Source organism: Anomaloglossus baeobatrachus, chromosome 3 (genome assembly GCF_048569485.1).
Source record: "Anomaloglossus baeobatrachus isolate aAnoBae1 chromosome 3, aAnoBae1.hap1, whole genome shotgun sequence".
Taxonomy (NCBI): Eukaryota; Metazoa; Chordata; class Amphibia; order Anura; family Aromobatidae; genus Anomaloglossus; species Anomaloglossus baeobatrachus.
Window position 1 is genome coordinate 581,447,290 of NC_134355.1, and position 27,973 is coordinate 581,475,262.

General features: G+C 45.6%; 1 protein-coding gene across 1 annotated transcript in view; it reads left to right on the forward strand.

The window, feature by feature from the left end:
* The window catches only part of LOC142296895 (serotransferrin-B-like), an 80,685-nt gene extending 53,221 nt beyond the window's left edge, over positions 1–27,464 (forward strand). Inside the window, exons 13-17 of the mRNA XM_075340998.1 lie at positions 11,472–11,622; positions 13,142–13,206; positions 17,203–17,387; positions 18,566–18,758; positions 26,642–27,464. Coding sequence (XP_075197113.1) covers positions 11,472–11,622; positions 13,142–13,206; positions 17,203–17,387; positions 18,566–18,758; positions 26,642–26,676 — 629 coding nt within the window. The 3' untranslated portion in view covers positions 26,677–27,464. The remainder of the gene's footprint in view (positions 1–11,471; positions 11,623–13,141; positions 13,207–17,202; positions 17,388–18,565; positions 18,759–26,641) is intronic.
* The last annotated feature ends 509 nt before the right edge of the window (positions 27,465–27,973 follow it).

Consider the following 27,973-nt stretch of genomic DNA (forward strand, 5'->3'; position numbering starts at 1 on the left):
GTGGTTGGAGTTCCCTCGCTGTGTTTCTAAAAGAACCAAGATGAACAAGTCATGGCTCTCAGAGGACTTTTCTTCCCCTGGGTCAGCCAGGGGATGGGAAAGGCACGCGTATTTTTGAGAGTGCTTCATGCAAAGCATCTTTTTCTTTTTCAAAAGGGGGCTCAACCGATGCCAGTCAAGTGGGGTGTGTGTGGCCCAGTTAGTGGAAACGAGGGAGACTGTGGTTGGAGTCCCCTCGCTGTGTTTCTAAAAGAACCAAGATGAACAAGTCATGGCTCTCAGAGGACTTTTCTTCCCCTGGGTCAGCCAGGGGACGGGAAAGGCATGCGTATTTTTGAGAGTGCTTCATGCAAAGCATCTTTTTCTTTTTCAAAAGGGGGCTCAACCGATGCCAGTCAAGTGGGGTGTGTGTGGCCCATTAGTGGAAACGAGGGAGACTGTGGTTGGAGTCCCCTCGCTGTGTTTCTAAAAGAACCAAGATGAACAAGTCATGGCTCTCAGAGGACTTTTCTTCCCCTGGGTCAGCCAGGGGACGGGAAAGGCACGCGTATTTTTGAGAGTGCTTCATGACAAGCATCTTTTTCTTTTTCAAAAGGAGGCTCAACCGATGCCAGTCAAGTGGGGTGTGTGTGGCCCAGTTAGTGGAAACGAGGGAGACTGTGGTTGGAGTCCCCTCGCTGTGTTTCTAAAAGAACCAAGATGAACAAGTCATGGCTCTCACAGGACTTTTCTTCCCCTGGGTCAGCCAGGGGACGGGAAAGGCACGCGTATTTTTGAGAGTGCTTCATGCAAAGCATCTTTTTCTTTTTCAAAAGGGGGCTCAACCGATGCCAGTCAAGTGGGGTGTGTGTGGCCCATTAGTGGAAACGAGGGAGACTGTGGTTGGAGTCCCCTCGCTGTGTTTCTAAAAGAACCAAGATGAACAAGTCATGGCTCTCAGAGGACTTTTCTTCCCCTGGGTCAGCCAGGGGACGGGAAAGGCACGCGTATTTTTGAGAGTGCTTCATGACAAGCATCTTTTTCTTTTTCAAAAGGCGGCTCAACCGATGCCAGTCAAGTGGGGTGTGTGTGGCCCAGTTAGTGGAAACGAGGGAGACTGTGGTTGGAGTCCCCTCGCTGTGTTTCTAAAAGAACCAAGATGAACAAGTCATGGCTCTCACAGGACTTTTCTTCCCCTGGGTCAGCCAGGGGACGGGAAAGGTACGCGTATTTTTGAGAGTGCTTCATGCAAAGCATCTTTTTCTTTTTCAAAAGGGGGCTCAACCGATGCCAGTCAAGTGGGGTGTGTGTGGCCCAGTTAGTGGAAACGAGGGAGACTGTGGTTGGAGTCCCCTTACTGTGTTTTACATGCTTTTAGAAGGGCATGACATGGCTTAGAGGTTGACTTTCAGCATCTGGAAACTGTTGGCTACCAAAATGCTGCCTTTCCAACCATTTTAACCGAGGATTTTCGAGACCTTATGCCCATCGCAGTGCCCCAAGAGCCGATGCCCAGGCGCCACTCCTTCTCCAACAAAGGCGTGCACGCGCTACACCAGCATGTCGCGCTAAACATCACTGATTCCTTGAGAAACTCTGTGTGACAGGGTGCATTTCACCACAGATAATTGGCCCAGTAAGCATGGACAGGGGCGTTACATGTCGCTGACTGGGCAATGGGTTACTGTGGGGAGAGATGGAGAAGGGTCTGCTGTACAAGTCTTGCCGTCCCCACGAGTTGTTTCAATCCTTCTTCTGCATGTAGAAGTTAATACACTGCTTCTGCCTCTTTAACCTCGTGTGGGTCCTCCACCTTGGCGCAAACCCTGTGTGGTCAGGCCTCCCTTCCTTGTAACTGCGCACAAGGACTACCACACACCTCCTTACTATGCTGGCAGCAGAGCTCAATGCCATCAGGCGGTCAAAGGTTTACTTTGAAATGTATGGGAAATGTGAGTCACACCGCTGAGAAGTTGTGGACGGTTAGCTCTGGAGAACGAGTTTCATCAATGGTTGTCTCCACTCAACCAGCAGCCAGGGAAGGCCGGGTGCGACAATGATGCAAACATGGGTGCGGCCCTTCGCTGTGACAATGTGACACACGTGCCTTGTGTGGTTCACGTGTTGAACCTGGTTGTCCAGCAATTTTTAAAGCACTATCCTGGCCCACATGGCCTTCTGCAGAGAGCACGGTGTAACGCCTTCCTTGATCCACACACTCAGATGGGCTGTAAATGATAGGCTAGAGGGAAGCCACTCACCAAGCAGGACCCCTAGAACCCTGAAACCCTTTAACCCCTATACAGGGATTAGGAATTACACAGGGCCCAAGGTGATTAATACCTGTGGAAGGCTGCAGTTCCAGAGAATAGTAGTCAGGCAGGGTCAAAACATTAATTGAGGAACAGGAACAGAATGGGACGGCCAGGACTTAATCAGAAAACAAGCAGAGGTTAAATGCGGATCGGCCAACAAGGTACATAAACAGCAAGCAGGAAAAGTAGTCAGGTAACAAGCACACAAAATCATAAAACTGAACTGGGGGTAAAAGCAGAGCTATGTCTGGCAGTGGTCTGCAGACAGGATGGGCATAAAAAAGGATGTGGTGTCTTCCCATTGGTTGTAGCTGAATGATGGTATTTCATCTGTGAGATACCCACCAGCTACATTCAGCCAGAGATTCTGCATCTGTCAAGGTAATGCAGCCCAGTGGGTGAGCATAACCTGCGTCCACCTGCGCCGCTGGCATCGACTCCTCTCCCATCATCAGCACTATGCATGAAAGGAACACGTTGTCACCTGGCGACCGGAGTACAAATTGACGGAGCGGACTCCGTTGGTGACTTAACAGCCGTGTGCGGCAATGATGCAAACCTGGCTGCGGGCCATCGTCAGGGCAATGGGACACACGTGCCTTGTATGGCTCACGTGTTGAACCTAATTCTCCAGCAATTTTTAAAACACCATCCCGGCCTACATGGCCTTGTGCAGCGGGCATGCTCGCTATGTGCTCACTTCCATCGTGCGCACACAGCAGCTCAACAACTTTCGTCGCTTCAGAAGTCTTTAGGTCTGGTGGTTAACGCCTGAAATGCGATATGCCCACACGCAGGAATTTGAATCTGCACATGTTGCAGCGTTTGTGGCAGCACCGCCGAACCCTGCTGCAATACGTTATGACATATAGCCTGGGATAACTTGATCCAGAGGTGGTGCAGATCACGCTGCTGGAGTGGTGTCAGATCAAGGACCTATGCACCCTGCTACACAGTTTACAAATGTCGACGAAGATGTTTAGCACTGGCAATGTCATTCTCAGCGTGACAATTCTGGTCATCCACATGATGGAGCACACTGTAATTATTATTCGGAGTCAGGTGTTGGGACAAGAGGAAGGGGAGGAAGTACAGGAGGAGTCATATGTGGAAGGGATAACAAGATCTACGAGGTCCAGATGGTCAGCGGCACCTATGCGGCAGTCATGGTGAGGGAGAGGGATTAACAAGGGCGCATAGTATCAGCAAAAAGTGTTGAGGAAGGTGCAGGAGCCCATGAAGAAATGGAGGACGAACTGGCGATGGGCATGGAAGAATCAGCAGATGAGTGAGAGCTTGCTCACATTTCGGTTGTGCGAGGTTGTGGGGAGAGGGCAGAGGAAGGAGGCACGATTCTCACCTCTCTGCCACCAACACACCAAGGACTTGGTCCTCCTGGATGCTCAAGATACATGAGCGCCTTCTTGCTGCACTACCTACAACATGACACTCGGATTGTACGAATTCAAAGTAATCCAGAATACTGGGTTGCCACACTGTTAGATCCCCGGTACAAGACAAAATTTGGCGAAATAATTCCTGCCATAGAAATGGACGCACGTATACAGGAGTATCTGCAGAATGTGGTACGCAATCTTAGATCTGCTTTTCCACTAAACACCAGTGCTGCACAGAGTGAATCTCAACGCTTTGTTATGGATAGGAGGAAATGGTCTTTTACTTGTCCACATCTGATGGACCGAGGGCTGGCTGCTGTGCTGAGATGGCGTTGAGTACGGTGTCCCTGCAGAGTTGCACTTTTGGTCATATACCAAAATGAGTTGAAAAAGGACAGATGCTGGTGGAAAGGGGAACAGGTGTGTTGGAAAGGGGAAAAAAGTTTTGGTCCGTGGATTTGGTGGTTAAGCAACAGTAACATTTGCTGAAGAAACACCATCTGTTACAGTGGGACTGGCAGATTTGGATAAAGTGGTATATACTATGTTACCGCTATATAACGAAAATTAATAAGAAAAGAAAGAGAAAGGTATATATCCCCATCAGCAGTCAGTGTGCACCGTGCTCCCAGTTGGAAAAGGAGAGGTTGGCAACTGGAAGGTTCGGTGGAGGATACAGAGCTGTGTGGCTATGAAACTAATAGTAGCCTGAACCGAGTTAGACGCCATTCGGATCTGGAGACTGGGAGCCCTGTTAGCGTCACAGGGTCCACACGCCCACCCAGCCCAGGAACTCCCTGTTAACATCACAGGGGCCATTCAGTACACTGACCGTGTGCATTGGGGCCACACCTGTGGACAGCAGGCGCATCAGCAGCAGCAGGCCTGTTAATGCCACTGGGCTGCACAAGCAGGACTGGTAGGACAGGAGCTGGTCTTAACCGTTCTGCGTTACCAACTGTGGTGGTGGCCTGCATCGACATCCTATCCCTGCCTACCTCTGGCCTAAAGCCGCAATGGGTTCAACACATGGAGGTGTGCTCTTTCAGAGCATAATAGAAGACTGCGCACCTCCTTGTTGGCTCCAGCCCCTTTTATAACCTGGGTCCGCCCCAAACCAGGGTGAACCACAATGCACCTCCTGGAGACAAAAGTAGAGTGACACGTCATGAGTGGCATAACTAGCGTCCTATTTGGAACCGCAACTTCAATGATGACCTCATGGCTGCCATGACCCAAACACCTCACCAGTCATCGTCTGATCCTCAATAATGCGGTGACAAGTCATAGGGGTGGGCCTCTGCAAGCCATTTGGGAGGACACCTGATGCCCTGTGGTCTATATGGGACCCCCACATCAGGGGCAGGGCCAAAGAGTTCATTACCGGACCTAGTCTCTGATGCAGTAAGTGCCTGAGCATGCTCAGTAGCATGAAATACAGTCTCTGAAAAAAGACTATCAGCTTTAGCATGGTGTCTAGGCACAAAACAGGACTTAGACCCGGCACGGAATGCAAGCACCTGTGCAAAGAGGCTTTTCACACTTAGTGTGGGAGCATGCGCTGTATCCCGAAATGAAGACTTAGCGTCAGGAATGGCACAGTCAGGCTGAGCATACTCACTAGGCGAAACACTGTAATTAGGCTGCAGCTGGGGTAAATTGGCACACGCATGCGCACTAGCTGCCTCTCCACACTTAGACGTGGAGGAGAAATTGCTCTTGGAGATGCTGTCTATGAACAGAAGGAAAAGCTAAAGGAAGCCTGACTTTCTATCCCTCCGAATTATCAAATGCAGCAATGAATTCCCTGAGTTTGCTATAACATTAGCGTAGCAAAATGTGCATGAGGGTGTCATGTAGAGGTGCTATAAATAGCTTGGCACCAGTGGGGCACTAATGGAATACAACAGCCAGTTCTATGATGCCACTAAATGGCAGTATTTTTTGCTATCATTATAGCTCATTAAAAACAGAGCAGGAGGGTGTCATGCAGAGGTGCTGCACATAGATTTGCACCAGTGGGGCACTAATGGAGTACAACAGCCACTTCTTGTATGCCACTGAGTGTTTGCTAGTATAATGGCTTAGTAACAATGAGTTTGAGTGTGCAATGCAGGCAGAGGTGCTGCAAATATCTTTGCAATAGTGTGACTACACAAAAGTACAATAGCCACGTTTAGGATGCCACTAGGTACACTGACTGTTTGCTAGTATAATGGCTTAGTTAAAAAGAGTTGGAGTGTGCAATGCAGGCAGAGGTGCTGCAAATATCTTTGCAATAGTGTGACTAGACAAAAGTACAATAGCCACGTTTAGGATGCCACTAGGTACACTGACTGTTTGCTAGTATAATGGCTTAGTTAAAAACAGTTTGAGTGTGCAATGCAGGCAGACGTGCTGCAAATATCTTTGCACTAGTTTGACTACACAAAAGTACAATAGCCACGTTTAGGATGCCACTAGGTACACTGAGTGTTTGCTAGTATAATGGCTTAGTTAAAAAGAGTTTGAGTGTGCAATGCAGGCAGAGGTGCTGCAAATATCTTTGCAATAGTGTGACTAGACAAAAGTACAATAGCCACGTTTAGGATGCCACTAGGTACACTGACTGTTTGCTAGTATAATGGCTTAGTTAAAAAGAGTTGGAGTGTGCAATGCAGGCAGAGGTGCTGCAAATATCTTTGCAATAGTGTGACTAGACAAAAGTACAATAGCCACGTTTAGGATGCCACTAGGTACACTGACTGTTTGCTAGTATAATGGCTTAGTTAAAAAAAGTTTGAGTGTGCAATGCAGGCAGACGTGCTGCAAATATCTTTGCACTAGTTTGACTACACAAAAGTACAATATCCACGTTTAGGATGCCACTAGGTACACTGACTGTTTGCTAGTATAATGGCTTAGTTAAAAAAAGTTTGAGTGTGCAATGCAGGCAGAGGTGCTGCAAATATCTTTGCAATAGTGTGACTAGACAAAAGTACAATAGCCACGTTTAGGATGCCACTAGGTACACTGACTGTTTGCTAGTATAATGGCTTAGTTAAAAACAGTTTGAGTGTGCAATGCAGGCAGACGTGCTGCAAATATCTTTGCACTAGTTTGACTACACAAAAGTACAATAGCCACGTTTAGGATGCCACTAGGTACACTGAGTGTTTGCTAGTATAATGGCTTAGTTAAAAAGAGTTTGAGTGTGCAATGCAGGCAGAGGTGCTGCAAATATCTTTGCAATAGTGTGACTAGACAAAAGTACAATAGCCACGTTTAGGATGCCACTAGGTACACTGACTGTTTGCTAGTATAATGGCTTAGTTAAAAAGAGTTGGAGTGTGCAATGCAGGCAGACGTGCTGCAAATATCTTTGCACTAGTTTGACTACACAAAAGTACAATAGCCACGTTTAGGATGCCACTAGGTACACTGACTGTTTGCTAGTATAATGGCTTAGTTAAAAAGAGTTGGAGTGTGCAATGCAGGCAGAGGTGCTGCAAATATCTTTGCAATAGTGTGACTAGACAAAAGTACAATAGCCACGTTTAGGATGCCACTAGGTACACTGACTGTTTGCTAGTATAATGGCTTAGTTAAAAAAAGTTTGAGTGTGCAATGCAGGCAGACGTGCTGCAAATATCTTTGCACTAGTTTGACTACACAAAAGTACAATATCCACGTTTAGGATGCCACTAGGTACACTGAGTGTTTGCTAGTATAATGGCTTAGTTAAAAAGAGTTTGAGTGTGCAATGCAGGCAGACGTGCTGCAAATGTCTTTGCAATAGTGTGACTAGACAAAAGTCCAATAGCCACGTTTAGGATGCCACTAGGTACACTGACTGTTTGCTAGTATAATGGCTTAGTTAAAAAGAGTTGGAGTGTGCAATGCAGGCAGACGTGCTGCAAATATCTTTCCACTAGTTTGACTACACTAAAGTCCAATAGCCACGTTTAGGATGCCACTAGGTACACTGAGTGTTTGCTAGTATAATGGCTTAGTTATAATGAATTGGAGTGTGCAATGCAGGCAGAGGTGCTGCAAATATCTTTGCAATAGTGTGACTAGACAAAAGTACAATAGCCACGTTTAGGATGCCACTAGGTACACTGAGTGTTTGCTAGCATAATGGCTTAGTTAAAAAGAGTTGGAGTGTGCAGAGGACAGGAGGGTACAGTGCCAGGATTGTGGGGCTCTGGGTAGAGGAATGGAAGCATGCCTTTCTTTTCCCTCCTAATGGTGAAATGCAGCGACGAAATCCCTGACCTTGGCTACACAGACGCTGTCGCTGTTTTCAGGACCTGTCACCTATGGCTCTGACCCTACCGGTTTGAGCCCTTAAAAGGACTGATAGAAAGTGCTCTCCCTAAGCTGTCCAGCGCTGTGTATGGAGCGCATACAGCTGTATCAGCGATAGGACTCAGGACGGAGCTGCGACAGTGATGTCTGACACCAAGGACGCAGAAGAGATAATGGCGTCCTGGAGGAAAATGTCCGGTTTTATAATGCAGGGACATGTGACATGAACATCCTATCACACATGCCATTGCTTCTCTGGCTAAAAGTCCACTTAGCTGTGTGTGTGTCTGGGATTGGCTGACATGCTGGCCCGCCCCACAAGACGCGCGCGCTTAGGGAAGGAAGACAAGGAAAAAAAAAAAAAATGGCGATCGCTATTATAGAAACAGCAGTGATCTGAAGGCGCTGTTCCCGCACACTATACACTGAAATGTCATAATAGTGTGAGTCACAGAGTGACTTACACTATTACAGCGGAAAGCCAGCTAGGAATTAGCTGTTATTTTGCTGCTAGAACCGTTCTCGAACGTTTCTAGAACTATCGAGCTTTTGCAAAAAGTTCAAGTTCTAGTTCGATCTAGAACAGGCCCCAAAATCACTCGAGCCTAGAACTGGAGAACCTCGAACCGCGAACCGCGCTCAACTCTACTGCCAATAACTCCTTATTACCCCGATTTGCCAACGCACCAGGGCAAATCGGGAAGAGCCGGGTACAGTCCCAGAACTGTCGCATCTAATGTATGCAGCAATTCTGGGCGGCTGTTGGCTGATATTGTTAGGCTGGGGGGCTCCCCATAACGTGGAGCTTCCCATCCTGAGAATACCAGCCTTCAGCCGTATGGCTTTATCTGGCTGGTTTTAAAATTGGGGGGGACCACACGCCGTTTTTTTTAATTATTTAATTATTTATTTCACTGCACAGTATAGACACGCCCACCGGCTGCTGTGATTGGGTGCAGTGTGACACCTGTCACTCAGCGTGGGGGCGTGTCTCACTGTAACCAATCATAGGCGCCGGTGGGCGGGGAAAGCAGGGAATACGAGATTGTTTAATGGGCGGCCGGCTTTTTCAAAACAGTAAAAGCCGCCGTAGCAGTGTGAACGCCGTGCAGCGCCGGGGATCGGGGATTGGTGAGTATGAGAGAGGGCTGCTAACTTCAGTCACTTAGGAGATTAGCGGTCACCGGTGAGCCCTTCACAGGTGACCGCTAATCAGGACGCGACACAGACAGAGCCGCAGCATGACAATGAAGTCGGGTGAAGTTCACCCGAGTTCATTCTGACAGTGCGGCTCTTTCTGTGTCTGCTGTCATCGGCCATTCAGCTCTGCTACATGGCTGTCTGTGTCTGCTGTCAGCGGCCATGTAGCAGAGCTGAATGGCAGATGACATAGTAAAAACGCATCCCTACACATTACACACGCTTGGCAAGTCAATAAATAAAAAAAAAAAAAAGGTGCCCAATGCATACGTCACAGAACACATGATCTAAAGGATCGCACACAAAATTGATCAATTTAACATAGACTACTAACGCTCGTGTGACAGCAAATGAACGACCTACGTGTGATCTCATAAGATCCCGTATGCAACCTGGGCGTGTCACATCGCAAATGCGATTGTACAACTAATTGCAACGTGTAAAGCAGGCTTTACTGTCGGCACAAGTGCTAAAATCGCAGGGCACTTCACACTAGGCTGCGACTCCAAGCTTTTATACACTTTAAAGGATACATGAGAGATGTACTTGATGCTGCTTTTTCTATGAATTAAGAGGGGAGCATTAAAATTGGAACTTATCAGTCTCTAAAGATTTAAAAACAAATTCCTGATGAAGAAGTTAGATGAATTCGAAACGCGTTGATAATAACCGGCATTGCTACCAATCCAGTCTCCTAGATTCCCCCTTTGGATTTTCAAAAGCAGCACAGAAGACCCATTTTTGCCTATTTAGCATTTATATCAGTTATTCACCCTTGGTTCTGCGATAGCTGACTACTCTGAGTTCCATCAATGTATGTAATACTCAACCATAACAGGTGAACATCTCCATTCACTTAATTCCTCTGATTACCAGATAAGGCCCTATTAGGCTTTAATTGTCCCTTCAGTCTTATCTACACTAGTGACCACTGTAGTAGTCTCCTGCTTAGACGCTACATTCATCACACACAGCAGATGGGGTTGGGAGCCTTCACTGCCGAGAGCCATTTAAGGTGCAGATGAAGAGACTGCCCACAGGACACTTTCGATTACAGGGAAGGTGAATTAAATCTTGGATCATGCAGATAGGTATGTTTCATCTGCTCTCCCCATCACATTGTCGTTTTTGTTCTGCGTTGCACTCGCAGGGTGTCATGGTGGCATCACACTGCAGAGTCTGACAAACTGCCTGGGTTTCTTTAGTTGCATAGCTTGTCATGGGCGTTGGCTGTTTCTGGCTTCACTGCTCTCCACTACAATGAAACTTAATTTCTCCTGGCCTGGGATCAGCTGCTGGAAGCTCAGGTTGCTGATGACCATCTCCAGCCTTTATAAGGTTCTGGATTCTGGGGCTATTTGCCAGATATAGCTCTTTACGTCCTGGTTCCTGTTGCTATCCAGTTGCATGGGGATCTTCAGTTGCAGCTTAGCGTGGTGTGTGAGTCCTACAGTTGTGTATTTATTTTCTACCCCTTTTGTGTTTCTCCCCAGTGCACATACTGTCCCTCCTTTGTGATTGAGTGCAGTGTGCATGAGTTTACATTTACCCTTGTCCGTGACTATTTGTGGGGTGTTGGTTACTGGCTTTCTGGCCTGTTCCCTGGGTGGGGGGAAGCAGTATCAGGGCTTGGACAGGAGCCAGGGACATGTTTGAGGCTCAAGACTGACTACCATCAAGTCTACCCTTGAGATAAGAGACAGCACAGAGGCCCCAGTCTTAGGGTCAGCTTAGGAGCCCCTGTTCCATCCAAACAACCCCAGACATATATATTGCACATTCTGCAGTTTGGTGGGATCAAAACCGCCTTCACATTCCATTTATGCAGGAAATGTTGGATAAGCTGATTATTGTGCTTCAGAGCATGATGTAAGAGCCACCTAATGAAAGATACAGTATATGCCAGTGATTCAGCTCTTGCTGACTGTGGCCATTTCCCAGAGTAGTTGGTCTTGTGCCATACATCTTCAGTAAATTAAAATGAAGCAAATGGAGGGTCATCAGAGCAATTATTGCACTGAGAATGCGGAGCTGTCAACAACAACTAGATTTTCAAAAGAAATGGTCAATTAAGAGTGCAGTATGGATTAATTTAGTTTGGTGCTTGTAATGTACGTACTGTATATGTTATTTGTAATATTTGGAAGTAAAGAATATTTGAAAGTATAGGATATATATTTACTCTATACATCCAAATAGGATACGGATATGCTGACAATATACCAGGGAACAGGGATTTTTATGGGAAATTTGTAGAACGTGACTGACAATAAGTCTTCTGCTCCGGCAGGATCCTACTTCAGTAAAAGTTGTGCTCCTGGCTCTGAAATCGATTCCAACTTTTGCCAGTTATGTATCGGTGACCCACAAAAAGCGCTCACAGATTTTAAGTGCTCTCCCAGTGATGCCGAAGCATATTTTGGATACTCTGGAGCCTTCAGGTAACTAAAATATATCATATCTAATTATCTTGTATGTAGATAAGTATATAACAAAAGGCAATGCTTAATCTTTGGCAAGGTTCAGACATTTCAGTATCACAGTCTGCAAAGCACCGACGGCTCTTGGGTCTCCAGACCCAACCTCGACAGGATCATAGGCAAAAATGAGGCTGCCAAGTTCAGGTCCGGAGACCTGCAGCCAGTCTATACATTGAGGTTCATACTCGGTCTATGATACATAGACAAACAGACCTAGGACGGCACCACTATTACATAATGAGGATAACGAAAGCGTGCTCCCACCCAAAAGTAACAAGAGAAAAACTCGATTATGGGATTAATGGGCACAGCTAAGGTAACCATACACTGGAAATCCAGGCTAGTAAGGAGGACACAAACAACCTCAGGATTGTATGCAAAAGTGAAAAAATCTTTTATAATGGTAATGCAGAAGAATATTAAAAACACAAAAAATGGGAAGGAAAGGATTCCCCCATATACAAGAATAGCACACACCACTGGAACCTCAGACATAAATAATGAATATGCAGAGCAGGCTCCCTAATAAACAATGAGGAGGCATATAAAGAGGTTACATAGCAATGCCACACATAAAGAAACCAACTGTTAATGGTACAGAGCAAGTAAAGGCTGAATACAATACAAAGTATATGATCAGTAGCAGAGGTTATGTGGGTGCACCTGCCCCATGCATTACACCACCATGTGTGGCTTCATCAGGGGAGTATCCACACATGGTGGCGCAACACGTGGGGAAGGTGAACCCACATAACCTCTGCTACTGATCATATACTTGGTATTGTATTCAGGGTGGGATTTCCAACAGCCCAATCCTTATGCCCACTGACATAATTGTTGTGAAAAAGTATATATTAGATGGTCAGTCAATCCAACTGCAATCAGCCAGTTAATACGACTTTTAACTAAAGTGTAGGGGGGCTTTCAGTCGAAAATAGCATAGAAACAATTGCTGTAAAATCATTGACAGGTGTAATCTTACTTGATCCCCCACCACCCCAAAACTAGCCTAGGCATACGATGACAACCCAATATACCAGTGATTCCCAAACTTATTATTGCCGGAAATCCTGTAAATTGTCTACTCTTGGGGAACTCTTAATACTGTTCCTGCCTCTAAGAATTTTGGTGTTAAGGTTGGTAATTCTGGTCCAATGCTATAATTTAGCTTATTCATTTCCTGCTTTGCTGCTTCAGTTTGCCTTCACCATTAAAATAGTGACAGATCTTAATGCTGCCATATGTATGACCCTGATTGAGAAACATGGCTCTATATGAGGCATGAGCATCGACACGGTAATCTATTAGTATATAAGATCTCGAAAATTAGCAAATTATATGAAATTAGGACATTGTTATCAAATAATTTACCAGGATGCTCTTTCAGTGTTAGTATTAATGTGTGGTGCTAATGACTAATGGGTAGAAGAGTGATAGAGTTATACATTGTAAATGTACAATAAACTTTCTTAATTATTAGGTGTCTTGTTGAAAAAGGAGATGTGGCTTTTGTGAAGCACACAACAGTATTTGAGAATACAGATGGTAAGAAAGTATTGTGGTTCTTCAGATATCTAATATATAAAGCTGTGTGTGTGTGTGTGTGTGTGTGTGTGTGTCCACTAAAGGAATCCACACCTTCGCATTTACAATCACAAAATGTTGCACAGACGCCTCACTTGACTTAAGGAACATCATAGACTATGTTTTGTGGGGTAATTTTAACCCCGCACTTTACAGTTATTCAACAAAAAACCTGCTTACATTAAATTTAATGGAGCTGGGAGCTACAGGTCATTAATAAGAGCTGTGATTGGTTGCTATAGGAACAAAGGAAATTCTCAGTATAAAAAGCTTATGTGTGAGGTAATATGATATCGGTAGAGACAGACACACACAAAAACAGACACACAGAGACTGGCACACAGAAAAAGACGCACACAGAGACATAGAGAGACATAGACATAGAGATAGAGACATGCAGAGACAGAGACACACACAGACACAAAGAGACAGACACACAGACACACATAGAGACAGAGACACACAGAGACATACCCTCAGAGACATATATAGAGACAGAGACACACAGACTGATACATAAACAGACACACAGAGTCACAGATACACAGACAGGTATAGACAGGCACACACAAAGAGACACACAGTGACACACACAGAGACACAAAAAGAGACACACAGAGATGGACACAGAGACAGACAGAGACACACACAGAGACACACACAGAGTCACACAGAGACATACATGGAGACATACAGAGACAAACAGAGACACACAGACAAACAGACAGAAACAGAAACACACACAGAGATAAAAACACACACACAATAACACACACAGAGACTGATACAGAGACAGACATGGAGACACACACACAGAGACACACACAGACTGATACAATACAGAGACAGAGACACAAGAGACTGATGCAGAGACCTACAGAGACAGATACAGAGACAGATACAGAGACACACAGAGACACACACAGAGACACACACAGAGACACACACAGAGACACACACAGAGACACACACAGAGACACACAGACAAGCACAGAGAGAGAGAAACAGACAGAGAGGGAGACAAGCAGAGATTGAGAAAGGGAGAGTGGGAAAGAGGGAGTGTGGCAGAGAGACACTTAGTTACTAACCCAGGCAAAGCCAGGTACTACAGCTAGTATTACTCTAAAGCTTAATTTTCAGACATTTCTCCCACTTTCAATTCTTTCCCTATATAGATTATTTTTATATTGGTTCTGCCTAAAACCTGGTAACTACTGACATTTGCCTTCTTTAAGCCCCTGGACAGCAAATTTGATTAAATCTGTATTATTAAGCAGATTTGCTCTGTTACCTGTAATTGCAGAAATATTAGTTTTCATCCATCTAGAAATAAAACCAGTAAAAAGGTTAATAAACATGAAGAGAAAAATTAGCTGGGAATCTGTCAGATGGAGTAAAATTTAACTTTTCATTATTCCATAATAAATCCATAACACTGGCATTTAGTAACCTGACATCTTAAGTGGTTAAATGTGGAAAAAACAACGCGTTTCCTCCTTGGTTTAAAATGTATTGGGGAATTGTAAGTGAAAGGATTATCTCCCCACCCACATGGATCAGGACTTTGAACCCCAAACACAGGGCTTTGCAGCCTTGTCATAAACTGAATAGAGGTCGCCTATATGGCCAAATAATTGTTTGTGAGACTGCCATATTGAGCACTCAGCTACTTCTGCAAGTTCCATAGATAATGAATGGAGCAGTGGTAAAATTCCTCCATTCTTTTAAAGATGGAGCTGCAAAATCTTCGGGATCACTGGAGTCCCACTGGTCAGACCCCCAGGGATCAGCAAGATATCCATGTTAATGTGACGCCCTGGGCAAGCCAGGGGTCACAGGTCTTGACACCACCACACACCCCACATTCCCTGAAGGAACACCAAGGTCAAAACACAAAATCCTTGTTGCCTTCCTCCAGGGGCTGATGTCCACACCAGGGGGTGGGCCAGGCGGTTGGCTCCACCCACCGAGGAGTTCACAGCCCTGGAGGCGGGAAAACCAGGCAGATGAAGTTTAGAGTTGAAGCGAGAGGGAGGTGGTAGAGGAGCTAGAGAGAGGAGTTTGAAGTGAGGGAGAAGGTGACAGCAACAGAACCTGAAGTTGGTCCGGGTGTGTGCCCCGGGCTGAGACAGCAAGGTTGGCAGACGGCGGTGACCGTCTGCAGGAGAGGCTGATCGGAGGTTGCCGAAAGGACCGTGGACGGGTGGTGGCCCGGCGGTACCGGAGCGGTATACGAAGAGAAGCCAGCACCATTGGCAGGAGCCTTTCGGATCCCGGCAAGGCTAGGAGTCGCCGTGAATTTGCCAAATCCGTCAGTGAAGGGGACCTCCTGGGTCTCCCAACAGCCAAAGTCCCGATTGAAGGCAACCGTCCAACCATATTAGAGAGACACCGCCACTGCCAAGGCACCAGTTTCTCAGGGCCAGCGCCTGCGGGCAAAAGAGGGGCTCCTCCGGCTCATATCCAAGCTGGGGAGCGGGTTACCGGTGGGAATCCATCGCTACCAACAACCGTATTTAGGTGCAGGAAAAAGACAGTCACCGCTAACTTGCAGGGAACATCAACACCGCAGCCGTCCGAGGGAGCCGTCCAACCAGCCGCTTGTTTACCGTGAACTGTGTCATCATCCTTGGGCTGAGTGAGTACCTCCGTGCTGTGCGGCACAGCGCTGCCCCTGCACCTCACCAGGCCCCGCACCTGGCCTGCCATCCCTCATCCTTCACCCCATCACTGGGCCCCGGGACAACCAAACCCTACCCACGGAGGGGAGAACTAACAACTCTGCTGCTCCCTGTCACCGCTCCCGGGATACCCATACAGTGCAGCGGTGGTGTCCATACAATCACCACAACCATGGGTGGCGTCACGGACAATAAATCCCCAAAACCAATCCCCTTTTCACTCACGGGCGAGGAGCGCCGCTCGAGTCCCCGGGATCCGGTCCATCGCTCGAGCCACCGAGCAGCAGAGGCCGCAGCCGCAGCGGCAGCCGGACCCGGGCAGTGGGAGAGCGCAGCGTCACCTCCTCCGCCCGCGACATTAAGGATCCTCATTTATAAGAAAGTCTGATGCTTTAGCACCTCATGAGTTATTTTAACAGCCCATTAATTATAGCTTAAAGGGTTTGTCCACTACTTGGACAACCCTTCTTATGTCACATTTGGCCCCATTAGGCACTGTTACAGAGGTGCTGGGGCTCTCGTTCTAAGGGGGGCTTTACACGTTGCAACATCGCTTCCGAAATATCGTCGGGGTCACGTTGTTAGTGACGCACATCCGGTGCCGGTAACGACATTGCAATGTGTAAATCCTAGATGCGCCGATCAACGATCGCAAAAGCGTCGAAAATTGGTGATCTGTGTAGCGTCGGTTATTTTCATAATGTCGGGTCAACCGCAGGTACAATGTTATTTGTCACTCCTGCGGCAGCACACATCGCTGTGTGTAAACCCGCAGGAGCGACAAACATCTCCTTACCTGCGTCCCAACGGCAATGCGGAAGGGAGAAGGTGGGCGGGATGTTATGTCCCGCACATCTCCGCCTCTATTGGCCAGCCAATTAGTGACGTCGCAGTGACGTCGCTGTGACGCCGCATGCACCTCCCCCTTAAAGGAGGGATAGTTCGGCAGTCACAGCGACGTCGCTGAGCAGGTATGTGCGTGTGACGCTGCCGTAGCGATAATGTTCAATACGGCAGCAATCACCACATATCGCATGTGCGACAGGGGCGAGTACTATCGCGCTGGACATCGCTAGCCAATGCTAGCGATGTCGCAGCGTGAAACGTACCCCTTAGAGTATAACATGAGGATGTGACGTCACGCGAGCCCCATGCCCAATCGCCGCCAGCTTTTCCCTCTTCACCTACATTTTTTTTCTAAGGCAATTTTAGAATGACAGCTACACAGTTTAGGAACTAAAAGTTTATTAACTACGTGTTGTTGGGCTTCTTTCAGGCAAAAGCTCTACAGAATGGGCAAAGAAATTAAAGTCAAGTGATTTTGAGTTGTTATGTCTCGATGGCTCTCGGGGACCTGTCAGTGACTACAAAACTTGCAACTTGGCAGAGGTGCCCGCCCATGCTGTCGTCACCCGACCAGAGAAGAGGAATAGTGTGGCAAAAATGCTTAGTAAACAGCAGGTAAGGGCTTCAGATCATGAAATCATTGTATTTCTAATTCTTTTCAAGAAAATCTACCAGATTCCTAAACTAAATTTGTGTAAAAAAAAATAAATAAACATGTGGTATGGCTGTGTTCAGAAAAATCCGATCTATCAAAATAGAGGGTTTGTAATAAGTTTGACTTGCAATTATTTAGCATATGATTTGTTATGCATATCATTGTCATGTCACTGCATTGTTACTATTTTGCTGCTAAAAATCTTAATTTACATTTTTAATATTTTGTTAGTGTTTTGTAAATCCACCTTTGGCTTTCAACACTGCCTGAATCCTTCTAGGCATGCTCTCTATCAGATTCATGCATGCTTGACCAAAATCTGATCCCATGTCTCGTCTACACGTTCCCAAATGTCGGTGCATACTGGTTGACTCACGGGTATATATACAGCGTTTTCTTCAACTCTACCCACAAGTGTTTGATTGGGTTGAGGTCTGGGGACTATGGGGGCCAATCCAGCATGGATAGACTGACATCATTTTGTATACTTTCAACTATCATGGCAGTAACATGATGCAGTTTGGCAATTTTCTTGGCCAAGAGACCGTTATCGAAAAGCTGGATGATGTTGTTTCGCTTTTCTGGAAAATTTTCTGCATGGCTGCTCCATGATTCGAACCAGTGACTTTTCGCTCGGAATCAACCTAATAACACAATGAGCTATTAGGGAATGTGAGAACAGATTGTAATTTGTAGTATACAGGAAGAAAAATATTTTTCCATCACCAGGAGCATAAGAGTAACAAGTGAACTGACAGGAAACTGCATAACTAATCATATGCTAGATAACTGCAAGTCAAATTTGTGTGTGAGATAGCGAAGATGATTGTCCATAAAACGAAGTAAGTCTCATGTTGAAGCTGTAATGGATGGTGAGATATGGATCCTGAAAGTCAAAAGTTCAAAACATCGTTATCCTTTTGCTCGTCAATGTACATGCGCATATAGATGGCTTATGAAGGTTGATCTTACTGGGAGACTTCCTTTAAGGTTTCTCCCATTCTTTATTTCTCCAAATCATGACAACATACACGTAGAAAATGGTAACATGATGACCTACCCCATCCACTATGAGTGAATTAATAAATAAAAGAATAATGTAATGATTTTTTTTTCCTACATTTGTTCACATTTGTAGTCACTGTTTGGACGGAATGGAATCCAGACACAAAAATTTCAGTTATTCGGCTCTAGGGATGGCAAAGATCTTCTTTTCAAGGATTCCACTCAATGCTTGCTTGAGATTGATCAGAAAATCACTATGGAGGACTTCTTGGGAAAAACATACTACTCAGCAGTTTCTGCCCTTAATAAATGCTCTACAATATCAGGTATGTACTGTCTATTATACAAAACAGCACCCAAAATTAAAGGATACCAAGGACACCGGGAAGAGGCTTGGATCCATAAGCGGGCTTTACACACTGCGATATCGGTCCCGATATCGCTAGTGTGGGTACCCGCCCCCATCTGTTGCGCGACACGGGCAAATCGCTGCCCGTGCCGCAAAACATCGCCCAGACCCGTCACACATACTTACCTGACCGTGCGGCGTCACAGCGACGTCACTGAGCGGCCGGCCAATAGCAGCGGAGGGGCAGAGCTGAGCGGGACGTAACATCCCGTCCACCTCCTTCCTTCCGCATAGCGGCCGGGAGGCAGGTAAGGAGAGCTTCCTCGTTCCTGCGGCGTCACACGGAGCGATGTGTGCTGCCGCAGGAAGGAGGAACAACCTCGTTACTGCTGCAGTAATGATTTTTTGAGAATGGACCCCATGTCACCGATGAGCGATTTTGCACGTTTTTGCAACGATGCAAAATCGCTCATCGGTGTCACACGCAACGGCATCGCTAATGCGGCCGGATGTGCATCACCAATTCCGTGACCCCAACGAGTTCGCATTAGCGATGTCGTAGCATGTAAAGCCCCCTTTAGTGTGTCAATGGTGGTTGTGGCCATGCTTGGAGCACCTATACAGTCTGCAGTCGATAGGGTACACAGTCTCTGGATGTACAGGGGTTAACATAGTTGTTTTACGGTTTCCCTCTAGTAGTGATGCTCAGTGGCATTCCCCATGGTGTTAGTGTAGTGGAGGAGACAGGAGAAAGTAAGTGACAGGCATGATGCTGTATTAAACCAGATGCAAATTTTTCTGAAGAGCAGCAGATGGTCACAGCAGGTAACATCACATCTGCAGTAGGTTCCATAACACAGGCTTTCAGCAGCAGATAAAAAAGACTTGGCCTTATGAGGAGTGCAAGGCAGCAAGTCCATCAGGTGTCTAAGCTGAATTCCAATACCGGTCTATAGAAGGTCTTCCACTCAACCAAGTAGCGTCATCTAATGAGCTTACAAGTTATTACTCCCACTCATCTTCATTGTGCATTCCCATCTCCAGTGTTGGTAGACTTCCTTCTGACCGAGTAATCTTCTTGTATCTGTGCCATACTTGTATTAAATTGTGTGCTCTAGGAGACAAAAGCATTCCTCCGCTACCAACAGTACAAGTCCACATACCTCACTGCACAGATCATCAGACGAGTCTGCTAATTATCTAGCCTGTTGGGATAAGGGTTAAAGTCATATGAAAAAGTTTGGGCACCCCTATTAATGTTAACCTTTTTTCTTTATAACACTTTGGGTTTTTGCAACAGCTATTTCAGTTTCATATATCTAATAACTGATGGACTGAGTAATATTTCTAGATTGAAATGAGGTTTATTGTACTAACAGAAAATGTGCAATCTGCATTTAAACAAAATTTGGCAGGTGCCTAAGTATGGGCACCCTTATCAATTTCTTGATTTGAACACTCCTAACTACTTTTTACTGACTTACTGAAGCACTAAATTGGTTTTGTAACCTCATTGAGCTTTGAACTTCATAGGCAGGTGTATTCAATCATGAGAAAAGGTATTTAAGGTGGCCACTTGCAAGTTGTTCTCCTATTTGAATCTCCTATGAAGAGTGGCATCATGGGCTTCTCAAAACAACTATCAAATGATCTGAAAACAAAGATTATTCAACATAGTTGTTCAGGGGAAGGATACAAAAAGTTGTCTCAGAGATTTAAACTGTCAGTTTCCACTGTGAGGAACATGGTAAGGAAATGGAAGAACACAGGTACAGTTCTTGTTAAGCCCAGAAGTAGCAGGCCAAGAAAAATATCAGAAAGGCAGAGAAGAAGAATGGTGAGAACAGTCAAGGACAATCCACAAACCACCTCCAAAGACCTGCAGCATCATCTTGCTGCAGATGGTGTCAATGTGCATCGGTCAACAATACAGCGCACGTTGCACAAGGAGAAGCTGTATGGGAGAGTGATGCGAAAGAAGCCGTTTCTGCAAGCATGCCACAAACAGAGTCGCCTGAGGTATGCAGAAGGTCCTGTGGACTGATGAAACAAAGATTGAGTTGTTTGGTCATACAAAAAGGTGTTATGCATGGAGGCAAAAAAACACGGCATTCCAAGAAAAACACTTGCTACCCACAGTAAAATTTAATGGAGGTTCCATCATGCTTTGGGGCTGTGTGGCCAATGCCGGCACCGGGAATCTTGTTAAAGTTTAGGGTCGCATGGATTCAACTCAGTATAAGCAGATTCTTGACAATAATGTGCAAGAATCAGTGACGAAGTTGAAGTTACGCAGGGGATGGATATTTCAGCAAGACAATGATCAAAAACACCCCTCCAAATCTACTCAGGCATTCATGCAGAGGAACAATTACAATGTTTTGGAATGGCCATTCCAGTCCCCAGACCTGAATATCATTGAACATCTGTGGGATGATTTGAAGCGTGCTGTCCATGCTCGGCGACCATCAAACTTAACTGAACTGGAATTGTTTTGTAAACAGGAATGGTCAAATATACCTTCATCCAGGATCCAGGAACTCATTAAAAGCTACAGGAAGCGACTAGAGGCTGTTATTTTTGCAAAAGGAGGATCTACAAAATATTAATGTCACTTTTATGTTGAGGTGCCCATACTTATGCACCTATCAAATTTTGTTTAAATGCGGAATGCACATTTTCTGTTAGTACAATAAACCTCATTTTAATCCAGAAATATTACTGAGTCCATCAGTTATTAGATATATGAAACTGAAATAGCTGTTGCAAAAACCCAAATTGTTCTAAAGAAAAAAGGTTCACATTAATAGGGGTGTCCAAACTTTTTCATATGACTGTACATGGTTGCTGTTTATGCTCTTCTGTGTCTGTCTGCCCAGAATACTCTGATTTACAAAACTTACTACAGTAAACTTTGTGCTCTAAGGGGTACTTTACACGCTGCGACATCGCTACCGATATATCGTCGGGGTCACATCGTTAGGGACGCACATCCAGCACCGGTAGCGACATCGCAGCGTGTAACACTAATGAGCGACGATCAACGATCGCAAAATCATTCCAAAACGGTGATCGTTGACACGTCGTTCATTTCCTTAATATCGCTGTTGCCACCGGTACGATGTTGTTCGTCGTTCCTGCGGCATCACACATCGCTATATGTGACACCGTGGAAGCGACGAACATCTCCTTACCTGCATCCACCGGCAATGCGGAAGGAAGGAGGTGGGCAGGATGTTACGTCCCGCTCATCTCCGCCCCTCCTTTTCTATTGGCCGGCCGCTTAGTGACGCCGCAGTGACGTCGCTATGACGCCGAACGCACATCCCCCTTGAGGGAGGGATTGTTCGGCGGTCACAGCGACGTCGCTGACCAGGTATGTGTGTGTGACGCTGCCGTAGCGATAATGTTCGCTATGGCAGCGATCACCAAATATCGCACGAGCAACGGGGGCGGGAGCTATCGTGCTCGACATCGCTAGCAATCGCTAGTGATGTCGCAGCATGTAAAGTACCCCTAACACTACTCCACCCAGCAAAGCTATTCCCCTAGCAAATGGCTTAGTGAGGAGTTAAATGTTGGTTCACCTGTGTGTGCTGCATACCACATGTAAATAGTGTAAACTTTTAAGTATTAAAAGCACATTTGAAATATATATATATATATATATATATATATATATATATATATATACATATACAGTTAAGTCCAGAAATATTTGGACAGTGACACAATTTTCGCGAGTTGGGCTCTGCATGCCACCACATTGGATTTGAAATGAAACCTCTACAACAGAATTCAAGTGCAGATTGTAACGTTTAATTTGAAGGTTTGAACAAAAATATCTGATAGAAATTGTAGGAATTGTACACATTTCTTTACAAACACTCCACATTTTAGGAGGTCAAAAGTAATTGGACAAATAAACCAAACCCAAACAAAATATTTTTATTTTCAATATTTTGTTGCGAATCCTTTGGAGGCAATCACTGCCTTAAGTCTGGAACCCATGGACATCACCAAACGCTGGGTTTGCTCCTTCTTAATGCTTTGCCAGGCCTTTACAGCTGCAGCCTTCAGGTCTTGCTTGTTTGTGGGTCTTTCCGTCTTAAGTCTGGATTTGAGCAAGTGAAATGCATTCTCAATTGGGTTAAGATCTGGTGATTGACTTGGCCATTGCAGAATGTTCCACTTTTTTGCACTCATGAACTCCTGGGTAGCTTTGGCTGTATGCTTGGGGTCATTGTCCATCTGTACTATGAAGCGCCGTCTGATCAACTTTGCGGCATTTGGCTGAATCTGGGCTGAAAGTATATCCCGGTACACTTCAGAATTCATCCGGCTACTCTTGTCTGCTATGTTATCAATAAACACAAGTGACCCAGTGCCATTGAAAGCCATGCATGCCCATGCCATCACGTTGCCTCCACCATGTTTTACAGAGGATGTGGTGTGCCTTGGATCATGTGCCGTTCCCTTTCTTCTCCAAACTTTTTTCTTCCCATCATTTTGGTACAGGTTGATCTTTGTCTCATCTGTCCATAGAATACTTTTCCAGAACTGAGCTGGCTTCATGAGGTGTTTTTCAGCAAATTTAACTCTGGCCTGTCTATTTTTGGAATTGATGAATGGTTTGCATCTAGATGTGAATCCTTTGTATTTACTTTCATGGAGTCTTCTCTTTACTGTTGACTTAGAGACAGATACACCTACTTCACTGAGAGTGTTCTGGACTTCAGTTGATGTTGTGAACGGGTTCTTCTTCACCAAAGAAAGTATGCGGCGATCATCCACCACTGTTGTCATCCGTGGACGCCCAGGCCTTTTTGAGTTCCCAAGCTCACCAGTCAATTCCTTTTTTCTCAGAATGTACCCGACTGTTGATTTTGCTACTCCAAGCATGTCTGCTATCTCTCTGATGGATGTTTTGCTTCACCTCAATTGAGAGTTCCTTAGACCGCATGTTGTCTGGTCACAGCAACAGCTTCCAAATGCAAAACCACACACCTGTAATCAACCCCAGACCTTTTAACTACTTCATTGATTACAAGTTAACGAGGGAGATGCCTTCAGAGTTAATTGCAGCTCTTAAGAGTCACTTGTCCAATTACTTTTGGTCCCTTGAAAAAGAGGAGGCTATGCATTACAGAGCTATGATTCCTAAACCCTTTCTCCGATTTGGATGTGAAAACTCTCATATTGCAGCTGGGAGTGTGCACTTTCAGCCCATATTATATATATAATTGTATTTCTGAACATGTTTTTGTAAACAGCTAAAATAACAAAACTTGTGTCACTGTCCAAATATTTCTGGACCTAACTGTATATATATATATGTGTATGTATATATATAAAAACTCAAATTACTGTAATCCCCAACTTTGGAGCATTACATATCCCCCCTTACTTTTTACATGCCAGTCCCCAGGCATGGGAAACAGGTTGCAAACTAAGTGGCCACTAAGCACTAAAGTGAAAACATTTTTATATACTGTATATAATGATGCCCGTTTTTGCTTATATATAAAACTGGTATAAGCTATTTATGACATTTTTTGCACATAAACAGTACAGTTTAGTTTATGCTACTGTTGCGGGCGGGGAACAGACCACGGCAGGGGGGCTGCTCGAGAAGCTCGGATTCGGGCGGTTGCTGTGGCTCGAGTGGCAGCTAGACCCGGGCTTGTGCAGCTGTCCGTCACCCACAAGTGAAAAAGGGGGTTATCTACAGGGGAGAGTTTGTCAGTGACGCCACCCGTGGGTGGCAGTGATGGTTGGTGACACCGCTGCTGCCTTGGTATGGCATGCCCGGGGCTGATGGAGCAGGGTAGCAGGATGGTATCCCTTCCACGGGTGGGGGGGGGTTGTCCCGAAGCCCAGGTGGAAGTGGAGTGCAGTGCTGGGACGCAGTCCGGAGGGCTGGCCCGGATGATACCGGTGTACTCACTATTTAAATAGTCACACAGAGTCCAGATAGTAAACCAAGTGCCGGATACCGGTAGCCTCCGGAGGGGTGTGCTCGGGTCCCACACACCAATAGACAGGACAGGGGCCCTTCCTCATGCACTTTTGTGTTGTCTTGTGTGTTGACTAGTCCGCATGAAACAGGGAAAGTCCACTCCCGGTGACTTTTCTGTGGGAGCTGTGGCCCGCAAGATCTGACCCTTGGGATTTTAACAGGCACTTGCAGACACCCTATCCCCCATGTTGGGCTTCCGTCTCACTCTATCTGGGCTACTAGTGGGACAAGGCTTGGAATCTTGTCCCCTGCTGGTTAATTGAAAAGGTGCTTGCAGCTGTCCTCGCCCTAAGGTCCAGGTACCACGAATGTGCATGGCCTCCGGACCGGATTCCTGCTGTCGGCACCGGCGGGCTACAACCCTGCCCCGGTCCACTTAAGGTCTCCCGCGTCCGGCTCTGCCGTCTGCCACCTAGTCAGCTCAGGTAGTCCGGTAGCTACAACCCCCGACTACCACTTCACTCCTCTCACTTCCACTGTCTCAGCTCTCCTTCTCTGTATGACTCAGACTGACTTGTTCCCTCCCAGAACACCTCAGAACCCCTAGGTGGGCGTCAATATCTGCCTGGCCCCGTTCACTGGTGTGTCCCTATTGTCCTGGGGGGGTGACTAGGCTTTGTGGCTGGTGTTTGTACCTGTGTGTGGGGTTGTGTTGGTAGGACAAGGAGGAGGGAATCCTGCATATGGAAGATGGATGCAGTCTTCTGCGACAACCTGATTTTGTCAGGGCATCTCACTACCAAACTGCAAGTAATATTCACAAAACCAAATCCAAAAGGAAGGGAATTAATGTAACTATAAATATTGTTAAAGAGAAACTAAACTTTGTTTTTTTTACCATGTTTTGACCCTTAAATTCTTTTCAGATTAGTAGGGGCTTAGCACATGGAGCAGAGGACAGATTTAACAAAAAGTCTATAGGCAGGAACTGTGCACTTCTGAGTAATCTTTTAGGCTATGTGCGCACGTTGCGGATTTATCACGGATTTTGCTGCAGATTTGTTGCAGAAAATGTATCTAACATTTCTGCCATCATTCCCCAGCAAAACCTATGGGTATAAAAAAAATGCTGTGCGCACACTGTGCCTTTTTTATACGAGTGGATTTACCCGCGGAATTTCCGCTGCAGAATTAATCTGCATGTCACTCCTTTTCTGCAGGTCCCTGCATTTTTTGCCATAGGTAATGGTAGAAAACCGCAGGGACAACCCGCGGCAAAATCGCGGCAAATCGCAGCAAAAACCTGGGGTTTACCGCAGTTTTTGCTGTGGGTGCGGTATTCTGCCAGATGGTGCGATTTTTCTTAAGAGAAGTCCATTTTCTAGTGCACACATAGCCTAAAGTGGTTGATGGGGATCACAAGACTCAAACCCCACCAATCTAAATGGAATTTAAAGGGAATTTAAATGCTATTTATCTGCAAAATATAGGGTTAATCTGCAGGTAAGTGGTGTTACTGCCTGCCTGCCTGCCTGCTTTACAAGAAGCAAGTCTATAGGGAGAAAATGAACTTATATCCTCCCTGTAGCCGATAGCATTAAGTCATTGGGTCAGTGCACATAGAGGTAACAGTCTCTGCTCACTCTATTACCGGTATGAGTGCGGCCCTAGTCATTCCCCGGCACAGCTAGGAATGACAGGTCTGAATCTGGGGTTTGAAACATATTTCCCTAAATAATCTGATTTTGGTAAATTATTCCTCCGACTATGTACTAGATTTTTAGAAACTTAGTAAGAGTGAAGTATGAGTCGTGGTTGTTGGATCCATGTCTGAAGAACGATTGTAGGCAGTCATATACAGCTGATACTCAAATGACTGGTATTTTTCATTCATTCCTCAGAATTGCTGCCTGCCTGCACGTTCCACAGCTGTTAAGCAGCTCCGTTGAAGAGTAATCCACTAATGGACACATATCCTATACAGTAATCATCTGTCTACAAAAACACTTTTTTTTTTCAATAAGCTTTGCCTGCACTGTTCAGATTTGTGTGAAGATGTCACTACATTTTGCACATCAGTATACTGTTATTACCGCTATGGCCACTTGTGAGTGTCATGTGTATATAATGTTTTGCTCGCAAATTGGAGATGCTGCACTGAAGGGTTTTGGGCGCTCGCTGTGTTTTCTTTCAGATTTTTCTTCGTGGAGGCCAAACTAAAACTACAGCAACACATTAACCTAAAATGAAGACCTGAATATTGCAGAACAATCTATACTGGGATTATAAATGCTGCAAAATCTAATGATAATCCTGAATGGCATTTGGACACCACCCAACATATTCTGGATAGATTTAGGAAACTCATATACTGTATAAGGAGTATTATTAGCTCTATAAATTGGGGACATTAACACCAGAGGGTCTGAACAACAGCATTAAAAAGTTGTTTTTTGTTTGATTTCATGGGTTGGTAATTTTAGACATAGTAGCATTTTAACAATTAATTATATTTCTTTTCATATATATTTTGTCGAATTTTTTAAAAAAAATTTCCATTATGTTTCTATATTGTATACTAATTGCTAATTAATTGTTAATTGATTGCTAGTTCGTTTACTATATAACACCACACCCCATTATTTGTGTTCGTACCTGAGGAAGGGGACAGTTTAGTCCCAGAAAAGTGTAGTGCCTAGCTGAATAAAGCTTTTTACCTCTATACCCGCTTTGGTCTGCAGCACATGTTCGTACATGTCCAATTGTTTCTCCCCTCAATCATATACAGTGGAACCTTGGATTAAAGACCTCGTTACATGCAACGACATCCTAACGAGATGTCGTTGAGGTCACGGAATTCGTGACGCACATCCGGCCTCGTTAGCGACGTTGTTGCGTGTAACAGCTCAGAGTGAGTGTTAACGATCAAAAATACTCACCTAATCGTTGATCGTTGACACGTCATTCATTTTCATATCATCGTTGGTCGTTGTGGATGCAGGTTGTTCGTCGTTCCTGAGGCAGCACACATCGCTACGTGTGACACCCCGGGAACGACGAACAACAGCATTCCTGCGTCCTCCGGCAATGAGGTGGGCGTGTCTTACCTTTGGCTGCTCTCCGTCCCTCCGCTTCTATTGGCCGCCTGCCGTGTGACGTCGCTGTGATGTGGCATGAACCACCCCCTTAGAAAAGAGGCAGTTCGCCGGCCACAGCGACGTCGCTAGGCAGGT